This window comes from Otolemur garnettii, unplaced genomic scaffold (genome assembly GCF_000181295.1).
Source record: "Otolemur garnettii isolate 467f Iridium unplaced genomic scaffold, OtoGar3 scaffold00098, whole genome shotgun sequence".
NCBI lineage: Eukaryota > Metazoa > Chordata > Mammalia > Primates > Galagidae > Otolemur > Otolemur garnettii.
Window position 1 is genome coordinate 346,190 of NW_003852493.1, and position 17,561 is coordinate 363,750.

A 17,561-nucleotide genomic window follows, 5' to 3' on the forward strand; every position below is an offset into this window, starting at 1 on the left:
TGTTTTGGAGGGTCTGGGCTGGGGATTCGAACCCGCCACCTTAGGTGTACGTGGCTGGCGCCTTAGCTGGTTGAGCTATAGACGCCGAGCCTAAAATCTTACTCTTAATTTATGAGAAAAGTGACTTGTATATGCTTTCCTCCCTCCCCTCCCCTTTCCTTTTTTTTGGACATATTCTTAATCTTTTGCCCAGGCTAAAGTGCTATGATACCAGCATAGCTCACAGCAACCTCAAGCTTGTGGGTTCTAGAGATCCTCCTGAATAGCTGGAACTATAGGGCGCACCATGATGTCTTGGTAATATATATATATATATTTTTTAGTAGAGATGAGGTCTCATGCTTGGTCTGGCTGATCTTGAATTCCTGAGCTTAAGTGACCCTCCCACTTTGGCCTTCCAGAGTGCTAGCACCAAATGAGGCCTTCCTAAGACATTTTTTAAAAGTTTAATTATTTGAACACTTTTGAGGACTGACTGTGCCAAGTATTATTCTACATATGGGAACTCAATGAAGAATAGAATGTATTTCTACTCTGTTGACAACTTTTACACTATAAAATTAAAGATGAGAATAGAGTATTATGAAAAGGGTAAAGATCGGTTCAAGGATCAGAAAATTTATTTGAATCTTTGTTCTGACGTATACACACACATACATATACACACATGTACATAGGATTTAAGGGAAGTCATTGAATCTCTGAACTCTGCAAAATGGAGTTACTGTCTGCTTGGCAGATGTGGAGGTCTGAGTGAGCTAAGAGGTCTGAAGAATATGGTGGCCTATATAGTCCCAGCTACTTGGGAGGCTTAGGCAAGAGGATCTCATGAGCCCAAGAGTTTAAGGTTGCTGTGAGCTATAAAGCCATGGCACTCAAACCCAGGGCGACTGAGACTCTGTCTCAAACAACAACAACAAAAACAAAAAACCAACAAAAACCAAAAGAAAAAAAAACCAATATGGTGAACCATATAGTGTCATTGAGAAACAAAAGTGCTGTCCCCTGTGAAAAGGTAATTGTTTTTGAGTAAATGAAGTTGCTTTCAACAGTGAGAAAAAGTTTTCTGATCATTACCAGAGATATGTATGAAATAGAAATTGAATTTCTAACAGACGAATTTATTAATGTAAAATATTTTCCAATGACAAAAACTTAACGAAGATTTTGTAACTCTAGGTTTGTTGTCACCTTCTCACTCCCAAATCCCTTCCAATGAAGTTTGTTGGCCTTGTGTACCTACATGTTAATAAATGACTCTGAGTTCTTTTCTGTGACTGCTTATGTGGAATGATTAAAAACTCCAGAGCATGAGGCAGGTGGATTGCTTGAGCTCAGGAGTTCGAGACCAACCCAAGCAGAGTGAGACCCCCATCTCTAAAAACAGTCGGGCGTTGTGATGGGCACCTGTAGTCCCAGCTACTCAGGAGGCTGAGGCAAGAGAATCTCTTGAGCTCAAGAGTTCAAGGTTGTTGTGAGCTATGACATGGCACACTACCCAAGGTGACAGAGTGAGACTCTCTCTCAAACAAAAGAACAACCAAAAACTGCAGTGCAATTGATATTTTCCATTTGAAAACATTTCAGTAGAAAAGTTTGATCACATGAAGCAGTAGATGGCAGCAGGTCAGGGTGGTGGGATGCTGTATCATCAGACATTCGGAAGGAAATTTGTATTTTAAAAGCTCTTTCAGTTAGCTTATCAATTCATATTGGTGAGTCACCATGACTAAGGTTTTTTTTCTTCCTAAGAATAACATTTTTATGACATGTAACCCAACTTGAGGACATTAATGAAGATACTCAACATCCGTGACGTTGTACAAGCGAGTAACTAGTTATTGAAAACAGTGTGTGGGATATGAAGCAGTTCTGAAAGTGAGGGTGACAGTAGACTGCCAAGGCAGTTGGGGGGGGTTAATGTAAATCATAAAATTCTAATGTTATTAATTTAAATAAATAATACCTATAATCAATCCAAAGTGCTTTAAATGTGTTTAGATGAGGTGCTGAAATTCTCCACTTTATTCCCCCAAGTGATTCTGTTGTTCAAATTGGTCGTGTGGAGTACAGACGGGAGTCAAGTGCTGCTACTTTAGATAATTAGACCAGACAACCCCATGTTTTAGAAAAATAATTGGGCCTTCATATTGTTTCTCAGTAACAATTCTACTGCAATCCCTGGATGTGGGCTGAGCTTTTGTAGACGTAGATACAGTGTGGACTAGTAGTGCTTTAGAACGTCATTCTTTATTTTTCTTTCCTGAAAATATATCAGATTGCTCAAATAAATGAAACATGTAGCTTGATATACAACAGCAAATTCTAAGCACATTTGAAAAAGTATAAATTTACTAAATGTAGACTTTATTCATAATTTTAACTCCCAAGGAAATATAATCAAATCAGCAGGAGCAGTAAATGTCTGTATTTGAGAAAGCCTTTCTGAGTTAACACAATTTCAGGCAGGAAATGGAAAAGCTCATTTACTCACTGTGAAAATGGATTCACTAACTGAGCAAATACCAGTGTGTTACATATGCTACTCAGCCAAATTTTGTTGCTTAAAAAAAAAACACATCTAGTCCTTCTGTTGAGAAGTTATAGCCTAAATGAACAAAACAAATTACAGGTCTTTCAACAGTTGTTGACAGCTTCAAATTTCAGGTCATCAAACAAACAGGGCATTGGCCATAGTTATAATTTGTTGAGTTCCGTGTGGTAGGGACCTCGTATTTAGAGACAAGTGGTGTCTGCTGTAGCAGAAGGGACACAAATTTGAGTTGTCACTGGTTGTAAGATTTAAAAAAATTGAATAATTGGAATTGTACTATTAAAAGGCATAATTTTAATTTATATCCCAATAATCTCTCTGGCGACAGCCGTTGTCATACAAGATTGGAAATAATGACAGGTTTCTAGATAGTTCATCAGTTCATTTTTCAGAGCTTTTGGTGATTATTTTAGCCCTCAGCTGGACTGTTTCTAAATCCCCATGGCTGTGGGATTCTGATTGCTTAGTGAAGTGATAGCGATTTAAAAAAAAAGGACTTGATAGACATAGTGATAGCACTGGACAGGTTGTGTACTTGTGAATTGTTACTTAGAAATTGCTCTCAGGCTAGGAAATTTGGGAGAATAATTAGAAACAGTTTGCTGATATTTACTGTTTTTTAAAGAAGCTTTATCAAGATATAGTTTATGTACTACAATATTCATCATGGTCATTCTAAATAAAGAGGCTATATTAATAATGGTCTTGCTATAAACCACTTCCCCCTATTTTAAATGATAATAAGATACGTACTTTTAATAAGATCTTTTCAATATTAGTAAGATCTTTAGCATTTTGAAATATGTAATCAGGGCTTCGGTGAACCAGAAAGAATGTTACGGTTCCCTGTGTTGGAGGAATACAAGTTTATGTGGGATAAACAAGTGTTTAAACATGCTGACCAATTGTCAGTGTTGTGAAATACCAAAAAAATTCTATCGTGAAGTAAGCCATCATCAGATTAAAAAGAATTAAAAAGTAAGAAAACATCTTTTGGGTTATAGGTAGAAAAGAACATTGTGCTCATTGCGTGATGACTCTTTTCATCTAGAGCTATTTAATATTTTTTGGATGGGAAATAATAGCCTGTGCATACAGAAAAAGTTGTGAAGAATCATCGTCATAAGCAGTGTAAAACCAACACCTTTGTAAGTCAGATCAAGAAATAAAACATTGCTGGCCTTTCCTGAGAGCTCTGTGTTTCCCCTCTGACCACAGCAGCCCTCAGCAGTGACTTTGAGGCTGATCGTCTCTGCATACACATTCACAATACTAAACTATACATAATACTGTGTAGTGTTACCACCGGAGCATGTATCCCTAACTGTTCTAGTTGAATTTTGCTCATTTTCGTATAAATGAAACCATGTGTTTTTTTGTTTGTTTGCTTGTTTTGTTTTGACTCAATGTCAAGTTTGTGAAATACATCCATAGTAGTCTGTGGTACTTCATTTTCATTGTAATTTGGTGTATAGTTGTGTCAGTATAAACAAGTATTCATGTTACAGTTTGTGGAGATTGGTTTTCACTCAGAATGCCTATTCTGTTGCCGATCCTACTTTGGATATTAAGCTTATAAAATCTGGTAAACACGTTCATGAGTTTCTCAATGTGTGGTTCTTCTCCTGGTAGCATGGCATAAAATTTACAAATGCAGATTCTTGGGCACCACCTCAGACCTATGTTCAGATATCACCTTGGAGTGGATGGAGATACACACACATTATATCTATTACATATATAACGTATATTTAAGCTTATTCCAATGATTGTGCCTTGCACAAAATACTTTCAGACCTTCCAATGTGGAACTGCTTTAAAAATCCAGTAATGATAACACACATTATGTGTATGCACACAAATTTATATACCCAGACTCCAATCTCTTAGCAATAGACTCATTATTCATTATTGAAACCAATTAGTTTTATCAGGTTAAGTCAATTCTTTGGCTGTCTTTATAGATAAAACAGATATCCCAAAAAGAGAGATTTGTCAACACTGAAGATTTTCCAAAGAAAGCGCAATGGATTGAAGACCTGCTAAAAGAGGACTTCACGTGGGTTGGGCAAAGCACCTTGTCTAGAGTGAGAGCTGCAGGGCACTGCAGAGAAAGCAGCGTAGACTCTGGAGTTGGTTAGACTCCTGTTGTACACTGACCAGCTGTGCCATCCCAGGGAAGCCCTGCATTTCTCTGAGCTGCAGTTTTCCTCCTGTGCAAAGAGAGGTTCGCCTCATCTGCTATCAAGATTCAAAACAACTAGTACATCATGATTATTTGTAGGGCCACACTCATACTGCGGAGGCATTTTGGTCATGAATTTGTAACAGTCTGTTTGATGTAGCCAACTGCGTCATGCTTTCCTAACTTACATGCTTTTTACTTTTGTGCTTCCTGCAGGAGCGATTCCAGGTGAAAAATCCTCCCCATACATACATTCAAAAGCTCAAAGGCTATCTGGATCCAGCGGTAACCAGGAAGGTAAGACGGGTTTGTTTCCACTCTTTGCTGTTGCTTCCTCACCAGCCTGCAAATCGTCCTGCGTTGGAAGAGACCTTCCTTCCTCTCCGTTAGAGCATCTGCCGGAACCTCCAAGAACACAACCTTTGGAGACCCACAACAGGAGAAGACAAAGAAAAATACTGCCCTCCTTACTTGAGGATATGTTTAAAAGTACTTTCCCAAGATGGGAATCACGTACCTCTGATGGTTATTAAGTCGCTGCTATTTCCAGTTACACAAGGGAGGCAATGAGTCCAGCCCAGGGGTGTTTAGGCCACTACAAAAGCAGGCCTTGCAAAGGGAATACTTGTCTTTCATGCCTTGGTGCATTTCCAGAGACCTTGAAAAATCACTGGGGCTTTGTCATCCCAGCTGTGCACTCACATCCTGTGTTGAGGCTTTCAGCAGCCCCCCACCCCCCACCCCAGCCCTGGCCCCAAGAAGGTAAGCAGAGAATAGCTGATTCCACAGACTCTCTGCTCAGACAGACAAGCCCTGCTTTGTGCAACCACACAATTGGTTTAGACTGATGTCTCGTGGTAAGGCATGTAGCCTGGCACAGCCCTGCGAGCCCGGTCAGCCCTGGGATGTCTCAGGGCAGAGATGTCCTCGCCCAAGATGGGTGAAGGGGCACTTCCCCAGATGGCACTTGTTTTTCCATTGACCTTTTCCATTCTACAACTTCTGAATTCCTTCTGTTGTTTTGGTGTGTGACTCATGAGCAAAGAAAGGCACACTTTTCCTGGTTAAACATCATCTCCAGGGTTCTTGGCTCTTGCATTTCAGAAATTTTTCTTTTCTTTTGTTTTTTTTCCCACCATTATCTTCTACTCTAACCTCCCCTGCCCCCTCCCCCCACAAATTAAAAAAATGTCCACCTAAGGAGAATAGCGGTTATTTCATTCTGGAAGTTTCCTGGGCCTTCGTCCTATGGTTTATATGCAGACCAGAGGGAATAAAATCTGGGAATTAATAATGAAAACAGAGTACAGACCTTCACTGCTGGCTATGCTGTGACTTCAGTGTGACACAGCCTTGACTCCTAAGAATGAACCTATCAAAGTAGCATCATAATTCTCTCTTCATATATATGTTATACACATTTTTAAAAAAGATCTCATCAGGCCACCCACTGCTTAATTCTTGTTAGTTTCTCTCTTATCTCCTTCCCTAAGGGGTATAACAGCCTTAGTTTCATCAGGTTAAAAGAGGGTTGTCATGGAAGTCACACCTAGACACACAAACGCACCACGTCCCACCATAACAGGTGTTTCCTGTTCTTGAGGGGCAGCACAATTCTATTTTAGAACAGATTGCTGAAGGTCTTCTAAATCCCCAAGCTTGGAACCTTTAGGCTGGATGGCTCAGGCCCCAGCCTCGGATGCTGATGTTTACCCCAGGCTGAGGATGACAGAAATTCCAGTGAGTGTGTCCGCACAAAACTGAGACCTCCCCTCGCACAGGGTTTGTGGCATTCCAAAATAATTACCTCCACGTTTTTCAGATTCTGAAAGGAAAGGAGAAAATAGGAAAACTTCTAGAGAGTGCTTCTCAGACTCTGTGCCCCAGATTCCTTAAGGAGCAAGCTGTGTGGAAGGAAGGAGGTGGGCCTCCCCCTGGCCCGTTCTCATTCTCCTTTAGATCAGCTATTTCTGGGTGAAGGCAAAGAAAAAAAAACAACAAATAAACTCCTCAGAAAGTTTTTTGCTCCCTCTGAAATAGTTAATAAAGGGGAGCAGGACAAAAGGTGTCTGGGGCCTTCTTTTCTGATATTCTGCCCTTGACCATGTGTGATCATCTTAATGGCCTTGTTTGGTCTGTGTTGCCTCTTTGCAATCACTCAACTGGGGGGGGGAGGGCAGGGAAATCCAATGGGTATTGGATTAACCACCCCTGCTTGACTAAGATTCTGTCAGGAGCTGGTCTGGTGGTAGGAAAGGAAATGTCCCACACGACATAATTGTAATGCTTAAAACCTGGAAAAAAGGAGACTTGTTTAGAATAACGTTGGGCTTGCAGTTAAAAGGCGCTTAAAATTCTCAGCTACAGTATGGTGAAGGGGAAAAAGGATTGAAAATCAGGGCTGTACATTTTAGCCAGCCAGTTTAGGCTGAACAATCTTCCTTTAACTTTGCTCGGAGTCCTCAAGTATTTTATTTGGTAATCTTTTGTTCAAATTGAATAGGAGATAATTTGCTCTTTTAGGAAAAAAAACTTTCCTTAGCTTACTCTATTCAGATTTTCTTCTAAATATTTTTAAATAAAACCCTTTAGGGCAGGGAAGGAAGAGCCTAAATTAGATATCACCGTGACCAGAACTGTCCAAGCTGGGCTGCTTATTTAATACCAGGCGGTTGTTAGTCTGTGCTTGGAGAGGATGTGCTCACGTCTGGCATGAAGAAAGGAGACTGGGCCTTTGCTGGCGCCGCAGTTGTGAACAGAAATCTGTTGTGTGGCGCATGCAGGGCTCAGCTGCCTCCCCGCTCGCTGTTGCACCCCTCCCTCCCCCTGGGGAGGGAGGACAGGAGAATGGGGCTGACTGCTAGGATCCTACCTGCTTTTTTTTGCGGGTCCCCACAGACATGTGACTTCTCTTTGAAGTGCCTTGAAGCAATCTGGCTGCATTTTAGACGTGCGAAGTGTCAGCACTCATTGTGTATGTGTTAGAGGAGTGGATTGCAAGGAGTCCCTGTAGTCCAGAGTCCAGCCACGAAAACGAACCATTCCCAAGATGATATGATGCAGGAATGAAGGCAGTTTGGTTCCCTCAGCTCTGAGGCAGGCGTGGAAGTGCAGTGCCTGGCACAATCCGTGTGTGACAAGTGTCAGCTGCTGCTGTCCTCCTTACTGTTACCTCATGGTGTTTGGATTTAGTTTCTTGGTTTTGATACATATCTCTTCAGCCGACCCTCTTTTCTTCCCCATTATGGTCTCAGTGGTAGGCTGGGTGCCCTTGAACGGTGGAATAAAGAGGTAGCTCGGGTCTGGCCTGTGGTACAGATAGCCTGGAACTCTGCTTAGGAGTGGTTGCACTTCAAATTTCCTTCTTCCAGAGTGGCCTGAGACGGTAGTCACTCTAAATAAATATTTCCGTAAGAAACACTGTTCCAAAGAACTGAGGTATGGTGCAGTCTGTCAATTTTTTAGAATCAAAAGGATAGAGAAATGTATACATTTACTGTCAGAGATTGATTCATTAAAAGAAGAGGACCTGGCTCAGCACCTGTGGCTCAAGTGGCTAAGGCGCCAGCCACACACACCTAAGGTGGTGGGTTCGAATCCAGCCCGGGCCCTCCAAACAACAATGACAGCTGCAACCAACAAATAGCTGAGCGTTGTGGTGGGCGCCTGTGGTCCCAGCTACTTGGGAGGCTGAGGCAGGAGACTTACTTGAGTCCAGGAGTTGGAGGTTGCTGTGAGCTGTGATGCCATAGCACTGTACCCAGGGGGACAGCTTGAGCCTCTGTCTCAAAAAAAAAAAAAAAAGAAGAGGACCTGAAGAATAGGTGGGATTTTAATAGGCAAGGGAAGGAGGGGGAACATTTCATGTCAGGGGGATGGGAGTGTGCACCAAAGGAGGGAACTTCTGAGTGAGGACTGAGGGCAGAGGTAACACTCCGAATGCTTGTTTTTGGAATGTTACGTCATGCAGAAAAAAAATGTAACGTAGCAGGCTTGAGACTGCTATCCTTAGAAAGGCCGGCTTACAAGCTTGGCCCTTGGCTAGCACCTGGGAACTTGTATTTTAGGAGGGTTCCCACTATTCCCTGGTAAGAATGGCTCACTGTACCTAAACTATTTATGAAAACATCATGGTTTATGCCAAATAGCGCTTTTCCTTCTGGGAGTCTGGAATTTTGGGATGTGCTAAGCAGAGAGTGCTTATGAGACCCGTTCCAATAAACGGGTCTCTGAGTCTCTTACGAGCATGTTGTCATTTGCGACTCCTCAGGGAGAAGACTCTTGGAAACTGGTATGCAATTTCCCCTGCCTTTTTCCCCATGCATTTTTTTTCTTTGCCAATTTTGCTTTGTAGTCTTTTTTTCTAATACCTCATAGCCAGGAGTATGATTGTGTGCTGAGTCCTAGGAGTTCACCTAGTGAATCATGGAAGCTGGTGGTGATCTTGGAATCCCTGAGTCATTGGAGTATCAGTGAATGTTGTTGTATAGATGGGCTCGGGAAATAAAATCTACTCAAAGACATTTTACTACAGAAAATAAGTAATTTTTCTAGTCATTTCTCATTAGCTTATTTTCATGGTGAGAAAAGTTGATGTGTTTACAAAAAAGTGAGGAAAGCCCACATTCAGAAGTGAAGGAATTTTTTTATATTATGTTAAATTTATTACAAGTGAGCTGCAGTTATAGCAGTTGCTAAAATATGTTTTGTGAGATTATGTTCTTGAATTATAGAAGTTCAGACGGCGTGTTCAAGAGTCTACACAAGTGCTAAGAGAACTGGAAATTTCTTTAAGAACTAACCACATTGGGTGAGTATGCCCCTTTAATACTTAGCTCTAGGACTTGTGGCCATGTTACAAAGTGAGTGAATCATATCCAAAGAGTTGAGCTTCCTTATTATTCATTGTAAGTTAAGACCGAACTTAGTATTTGACATGTTTGCTATACAAGAATCAGTAGAAGGAGGACAGATGCAGCCCTTGATTTGGAGTATATATAATGGCTCTTTATTTCATTCCTTGGGTGTAATAAATATGGGCATTTCATGGTAAGTGCTTGGTTTCATGTATGCATAACAATTCTTAGGCAAATTAGGAACCCCAATGTTAGATGTAGACCGAGATCCTGGAATATCTTTAATTCTTCACTGTAGTTCTCCGAGCTAGTTAATTGAGGTGGCTTTATATTCCTTTCTTCAATTCTCTGGGGTTTCTGGCCAGAAGGGGACGGACACTGGAGTAATGTCACCTGGCTCACCTCATTGCACTCAGACATGTCTCTTTTTCATACATCTCAAAATTTCAGGACTGTGAAGCGTAAATCCATTTTGGGACCATATAGTCTAGGGAATCTCTGCACTAAGCATTTCTGAGAGTTTCTTTCAGGCAACAACCTGGTTACTTTGCCTGAGGCAAGTACTACTTTATATAATCTCTCTTACCCCCTGGGGAGCATAATCCTACAGTATCCTAAGATAAGATGGTTTATCTCCTGGGCAGACAGATACCAGGTATCCTATTTTGTAGTCTTCTGCCCAAAGTACCTGTTTAACACTGGGAAAGTTATTTAATCCCTTTTGCTTTTGATTCTTTGGTTTTACGAAGAAAGGATTATAGATTTTCTCTTAATTTTCCTCTGTGATTCCTTGCAAATCCATTGAAAATAAATTTTCATATGTATGTAACACTTTAATTTTATAGCGTAGCCTGTAAAATACAGTAAGTTGTCACTTTATGTCATCAATAGATTCTTAAAACCTGTGACATTGAGAAATGACATATTGCAAACCAATTATTTTCTCATTGTTATAATGAAACATTATTCAAGAACCTGCTGTACATCACTTTGCTTAAATTATTAAGTTTATTTCTACTTCGTGCTATGACTGGTGTAAGCCATTCAAATGGTTAATTACCACGGTTATTTCAGAATAAGCTTTTTTAAATTATGGAAATGCCAGTGGGGGTTGTAAGTGAAGCTTGAATGAGAATATTTGTTTCCTGCCTAAAGGATAACCTGTAGGTTTATCCCCTTGAGAATGGAGAGGTCAGGAAAGGAAGTGATTCTAGCCTTTGTCCCAGAAATTTGTCTATAGAACAACAAATTATAGAGTCATGATTTTTGAATGGGAAGAGAAATTAAGAATTACTTAATTCTTCATTTGACACAGATTTAAAGAGTTAAGGACCAAGGAAAGTGAGTGAATTGCACCCGCTCACAGTTGGCAGCTATAGAGCCAGGTGCTTTGGCTCCAGACGCTTGGTTCTTTTCCCTACATAGCTCACTCTGGCAGCTCTTTCCCTGAAAGGAAGTAAGATAATCCAGGGTCCTGGGATCAAGGCAATGAGGCTTGTCTGTTGCAGGTGAAGTTGGTGGTAGTTTAATGCAATTGGGCACCCAAATTTAGGAAATTCAGATACTTTCCAATATTTATGGATCAGGAACTGGATTCTGTTTAGCACGACCCAATCCTAAAAGGCCTGTGATGTCTCTTGACTGACAATGGTGGAACGAGCTGCAGCCAGAATTTCTATAAGTTGTCAAAAAGCATTTCTTCAAGTATTGCTGAAATAATGTGAAATTGACCATCAAATACCAAAGCAAGATGATCGTTTCCAATACAGAGTTGGCTGAATGGAAAGCCCTCGTTGGGTTGAAGCCAGTACAATCTGCAAGCAATTGGAGTGGTTTCTTGTTTAGGAAACTGGAGGCCTGTTGAAAGATTCTTAGGTTTCTTTCTTCTTTACCAGCTGAGGTTTCCCTTTACCCACTACCTATGTGAGACGCTCTGAAAGCTCTGGCGTTAGCAGTAAATTCATGGAGATGCATTATCTGCTTGTGTGCAACCAGTTATTAGCATAAACTTACATGAAATGAAACCACACACCATCATTTTGACCTATTTTGCTTGCCCTGAAAACCCAAACCCAAACTGGACTCTTTCTTCACTTATAACCAGGCATCCTCAAACTACGGCCTGCGGGCCACATGCAGCCTGCCTAGGACATTTATCCAGCCCGCCAGGTGTTTTTGCCACGGCTGCCTGTCTTGCTTAGCAGCCGACTGGTCCCGGCGCCCGCAGTCTGGCCCTCCAGTGGTCTGAGGGACAGTGAACTGGCCCCCTGTTTAAAAAGTTTGAGGACCCCTGGATTATAAACTAACTGACCTGATCTCATTTAATTGGGAACTCTTTTGAAGAATTACTTAATAATGATGAAGATAGTCAATTACTACAGTGAGAAATTCTCATATATTAAATACTTTATTGCATTCTTTAAGCTACTATGATAGATAATTTTGTGCCCATTTTTGCCATGTTCCTTTTTAGTTATTTGACCTGTTCGATAAGTACAGATGAGCTGTCTGAACTTACCACGTGATCTGAGTTAACTTCTGAGCTACAAAATAAGGATAAGAATTCTTACCTCATAGAACTGTTTTAAGGATTAAATGAGATAGTTTATAAAAGAACTAATATCAAATTTGATGCATGGCAGTTACTCAGTATATGATAGCTATTTGTTATACTTGCTGCAAATAATATCGTCCCATAATTCAGCAATATTATGTATACATCTCTAAGGAATTCCCTAAGGCAGAGAAAGTTATCAATCTCTTTCTAATATGACCCCAACCTAGGAGATCTTGATCCCAGAAATTAAAAGGAGGAATTACATTTAAAATCTAGTTTTCCTTTAGAAAACTTATTCTTGGCGCATGCTTGCATTTCAAGGTTAAAGTCTCGGGCATTACTGAGATAACATTCTAAGCTGTAGCTTTGTCAAGTGAAGGGTTTGTTCTGAGTCTTGATATAAGCCTAAAACTCTATAAATGGAGCAGTCTTCTGAGAAAGAAAATTAATTTTCTTTGAGCCAAATTGAAATAAGAATTGGGCTAGAAATAATCCCATTCAGTTACTCTTAGGAACCGTAATAATCGAGAAGAATTGGATTATGACTTATCTAAACTCTAAATGACTTGCAGTACCCTTGATATGAACCATGTACTGTTAGAAGCCACTGGCTGTGCAGTGTGGGTGCGCAGCTGGCATGATCTTTGGATGTCAGGGCGATAGGACTCAAGTGGTGGTGAGGGTGAGCTGTATAGACTTAGCAGATTTATTCTGTGTACCTGAGGTGTGGTTTGTCTCTCCTTGCAGGTAATTTATTGTTGTAAAACTGCCTATAATGATGGAAAATTATTTTCATTCTGAGCGCAAAACTCAGAATCTCTGAGACACCCTCATTTCACTTTCTCTCATTGGGGAGTGGAGAGAATGGGCATGAGATTGAAGGAGGAATGTGGCAAGCAAGTGGGCAAGGCGGGAGGAGGCTTTAGAAAAGGGAAGGAGTACAGGACCTGCTTACTCCATGTCTTTCATCCCGACTGACAGGCTTCTTTGTGAGTCAGTGCTGGCTGGGCCAGGCCAGGCGGGGGAAAACAGGAGAGTGACCAAGGCTGCTTTAAGATGTATGCATGTGTGTGTGGGTATCACACTACCCTATGATTAATTTATTCCTAGATAGACTTTTTGGGAAGTCATCAAGATCATTTTTTCATTTATTAAGCACTCTGTTAGGCACTTTAAATGTGTTATTTTGTTCGTTTTTTTTTGCAAAAATCTTTCTCTTGTTGCCTTTTACCTCTGGACCCCCATTTTATAGATGAGGATACTAAAGGTCAACTATCAAGTTCACACATCTTTAAATCCTTAGATTTGACTGTAGATGTGCCCAGATCTAAAGCCTGTAAAAACCAGTAGTTCTGAATTTATTTTTAGTGTCAGGAACCCTTTGTACGCATCAGTTATTTTTGAATCCCAGTAAGCTTTTATGTGGGTTGAAACGTGAAATTCATGTTTACCATATTAGAAATTAAGACTGTTAAATTCTGAATGTATTTAATAAAATTTAATACTTAATAGCAAATGTATAAATATAAATAAATGTAATATTAGTATAAATGCAGCATATTATAAATTAATGTAAGGTGTTTCATGAAAAATAACTTTTCTAAAGCAAAAAATATTAGTGACAGAAATAGCATTATCTTAAATTTTTGTAAATCTCTTTAGTGTCTGGTTAATAGACGGCAGCTGGCTTTTCCCGACTCTCCATCCACTTTGTTGTGATAATGTTGTTTTGACTGATGGCCATGAAGAAAATCTGCCCTTACATGTACGCACACTTAGAGAAAGGAGTTTCTCAGGGGTCTTTTCAGACCATTATGGATAGTCTCTTTTTGATGGTATACCAAAATTCAACAAATGGTAATTCATTCTTAAAGGTAGTTGTAATGTAGAGTCTGAAACCATATCACTGAATTTTTGATGTTCTGTTAGGTTAAAATCCGCTTTGCTTTCTTATACTTTGGGTCTTTATTTATGGCATGATTTTTTTAACATCATTCACACATTGGTCATTTGGAAAATATTATTTCACTAAAAGTCATTTTGATCTTTCAAATGTTGAAATATGTCATTCTATTAACCAGAAAATGCCTTAAGTATTGGGAAGCTTTCAAACTGTTGGTGGTGAATACACATTTTTCAAAATTCTAGTTTTTGTCTGGAAGTTCTGTTTGTCATTGACAACAAATACTGACTGTTGATATCCCTGAAATGATAGGCTCACTTAATTCATTTTAGAGCAAATGCCTACCAGATACTCCACGCTTACCATAGTTTGACAGTCATTTTTACACATAAGTTGACGTTACATGAAAAAATGGCTAGTTTTGCTTACAACTCAAACACCTGCACATGAATATGATACTTGGGTGGGCAACAGAAGTGCTTTGTGTCAGCTTCCCATTTCGTCACACTGAAGATTAAAAGGGTATGTACTCAAGGAGCAAGCTTTAATGAAATCAATAAATTTATCAGACATGGTGGCAGGCGCCTATAGGCCCAGCTACTTGGGAGGCTGAGGCAGGAGGATCACTTGAGCCCAGAATTTGAGTTTATGTGAGTTGTGTTCATGCCTGTGAATAGCCGCTCCAGGTTGAGTGACATAGTGACACCTTGTCTTTAAATAAAAAAAAATTATTATTTCTATTGCTTAATGAAGGGCATTCTTTTTAAAATTTAATTTAATTTTTTATTGCCAGGAATCCTATGTTGAGATGAAATTAAGGGCATTCTTAACTAAAGCTGGCTTCTTGGCCAGGCATGGTGGTTCATGCCTGTAATCCTAGCACTCTGGGAGGCCGAAGCAGGTGGATTGCCTGAGCTTACAGGTTTGAGACCAGACTGAGCAAGGGTGAGACCTCCTCTCTAAAAATAACCAGGCATTGTGACGGGCACCTATAGGCTCAACTACACTTGGGAGGCAGAGACAAGAAAATTGCATGAGCCCAAGAGGTTGCTGTGGCACCAGGGCACTTTATAGAGGGTGATGAAGTGAGACTGTGTGTCTAAAAAATAAAAAATAAAGCTAGCGTCTCTCGGTTCCCCTGAGTGCATGGGGTGAAAAATACAATAAATAGTATATTATTTGGTGGCAGCAGTTTTGTCCACTGTTTCTTTTGCACCATAAATGTCAGTGTCAACGTAAAGTAAACAACTAACCTCTTAGTATTTTTATGAAAATGGTTTAACCTTACAGATGCCATGAGAGAGTTTCAGGGACCTCTAGTGGTGCAGGGGCTACACTTTGAGAACCACTTTGCAGCCCTGCCTACCAGTAGATTCCATGACTAACGCTGCAGCTCTGTGATACTTCTTTCCTCTTACTTTTCATGATTTTTCAGCAACTTTGGTTCCCACTGTATGTCTCTAAGTCCTTCCTCTGAAGGACTGTTTGTCTCTTTCTCTTGTGTATCTTTGGGCTGCTTTGCTTGATCTTAAAAACTAAAAATGGGAAAGTCCTTTAAGACTTAATTTTTCAGGCTCGGCGCCTATAGCTCAACCGGCTAAGGCACCAGCCACATACACCTAAGGTGGCGGGTTCGAATCCCCAGCCCGGACCCGCCAAACAACAATGACGGCTGCAACCAAAAAATAGCCGGGCGTTGTGGCGGGCACCTATGGTCCCAGCTACTTGGGAGGCAGAGGCAGGAGACTCGCTTGAGCCCAGGAGTTGGAGGTTGCTGTGACCTGTGACGCCATGGCACTCTACCTAGGGGGACAGCTTGAGGCTCTGTCTCAAAAAAAAAAAGACTTATTTTTCATATGAGGACAATGAAGTTCTCAGATTTGGGGAGGCAGAGAGAAAAAAACTTTGAAATAAAGCTGTGACCCGTCCATAATAAAACGACTATTGGTGTTTGCACTGACATCCCTTCTTTGAATCCAGCTTTTCCAGAGCTCTTTTTCATTGTCCCTGTCTTTTCCAGCTTCTAAGCATCTGATTTAGGATTTGCCTACCTTCAGATTTACAACATATGCTAATTACATTGGATCTGGAGGCACTCAGGAAGTTACACATGCTGTCAGAGTCAGAAATAATTCTACTTTCCAAAGCTTATAATTACCCAATTTGAAACTATTTGCCTATTGGCAACATATAAAAATGTGTGTGTAGCATGCACAGAGGTGAAAATGGAAATAATTTGCCACGGGAACTGTAAATAGATCCTATAGTCACTGCATGATCATTTGCATAAATCTGAAAAATGAGGCACCATTTTCTTCTAATGCCTATAGAGTCAAGATACTGCTTTGAAAGTTATCGTTTTTCATCTTTACGTATTTCCTTTCCTTAGTTTTTTGATTCCCATAGAAGATCCCTTTGAACTCTATTTTTTTCTCATACACAATACCCTTAATAGGGGAAGGGTAGATACCAGCATGAGGAAAGGGTGAGGACTCTTTTTTTTCTTAGAAGCCATGTTCTTATAATGGAAATGACTTTGCTAAACTGGTAACATTTGATAAAAGGAGTAAGGTAGCCAACTCTAAAGGATTTATCTCATTTCTTATTAAATCACCCAGAGGTGTTAGGGCAAGATCAAAGACCCAGGGAAGATCTTGTAACTTAGAAAAAACATTAACTGCATGAAATTGAGCTAATGGTAGGACATGTTAAACTCTAGGTGACTTTTGAGGAGGTAAGTGGCAGGCTCCTATCTTTCACTTTGAAAATTGTCTTTAAGATACTTTGATGCAAAGTCAGTGAGCAGAGATGGGGGCATTGATAAAGATGATGAAATGATGAAGGGGAAGCCAATAATACTCTTTATCCTTGCATCAAAATCTGTGCATGTTAAGAGAACTATAGCTCTGGGTGTATTTGACTATTTTCTACTGAAAGGGAAAAAAATAATATATTTTAAATCAGTGTATCATTTGCTTCTTGTCCAGTTTGTGGCTCAGCTTTCTGAGGTGAATGTGACAGTATTGACACAATGGCAGGTACTGAATGTATTCTGGATGGTTTGTATCTTCAGAGGCAAAGTCTGGGAAATTAACCAGGAGGAATTACAATGGCTGTTTTTCTCAATTTCTAGATGTGGTCTTATGAGCCACTGAGATAGAATATGAGAAACTGTGACTGCCCTGAAATATCTGTACCCCTGTGGTTATTTTTCGTATTAAAAACACCCATTGATTTTAGTAGGTGACCACGGCCCATAGGCCAGGCCAGTGGAAAGGCTTAAAAGATACTCGGGGGCTTGACTTGAAAGCACATCTAGTGATCAGTTTGTGATCATCATTTCCAGCCTTTCTTAAGTCTCTTGCCAGTCATAAAAAAGAAAAAAAGAAAAAATATTCTTTTGACTCCTTTGACTACTGTGTATTTCTAAGCTTCCAATTACCAGCATTTAAAAATGACCAATGTCGGCTTGCGCCTATAGCTCAACCGGCTAAGGCGCCAGCCAC

At 40.2% G+C, this 17,561-nt stretch overlaps 1 protein-coding gene across 4 annotated transcripts in view; it reads left to right on the top strand.

The window, feature by feature from the left end:
- FMNL2 (formin like 2) overlaps positions 1 to 17,561 on the top strand; it is a 323,617-nt gene that overhangs the window by 211,874 nt on the left and 94,182 nt on the right. For all 4 annotated transcript variants that reach the window (XM_023516789.1, XM_023516791.1, XM_012808972.2 and 1 more), the window contains exons 3-4: positions 4,956 to 5,036; positions 9,473 to 9,549. In XM_023516789.1, coding sequence (XP_023372557.1) covers positions 4,956 to 5,036; positions 9,473 to 9,549 — 158 coding nt within the window. The remainder of the gene's footprint in view (positions 1 to 4,955; positions 5,037 to 9,472; positions 9,550 to 17,561) is intronic.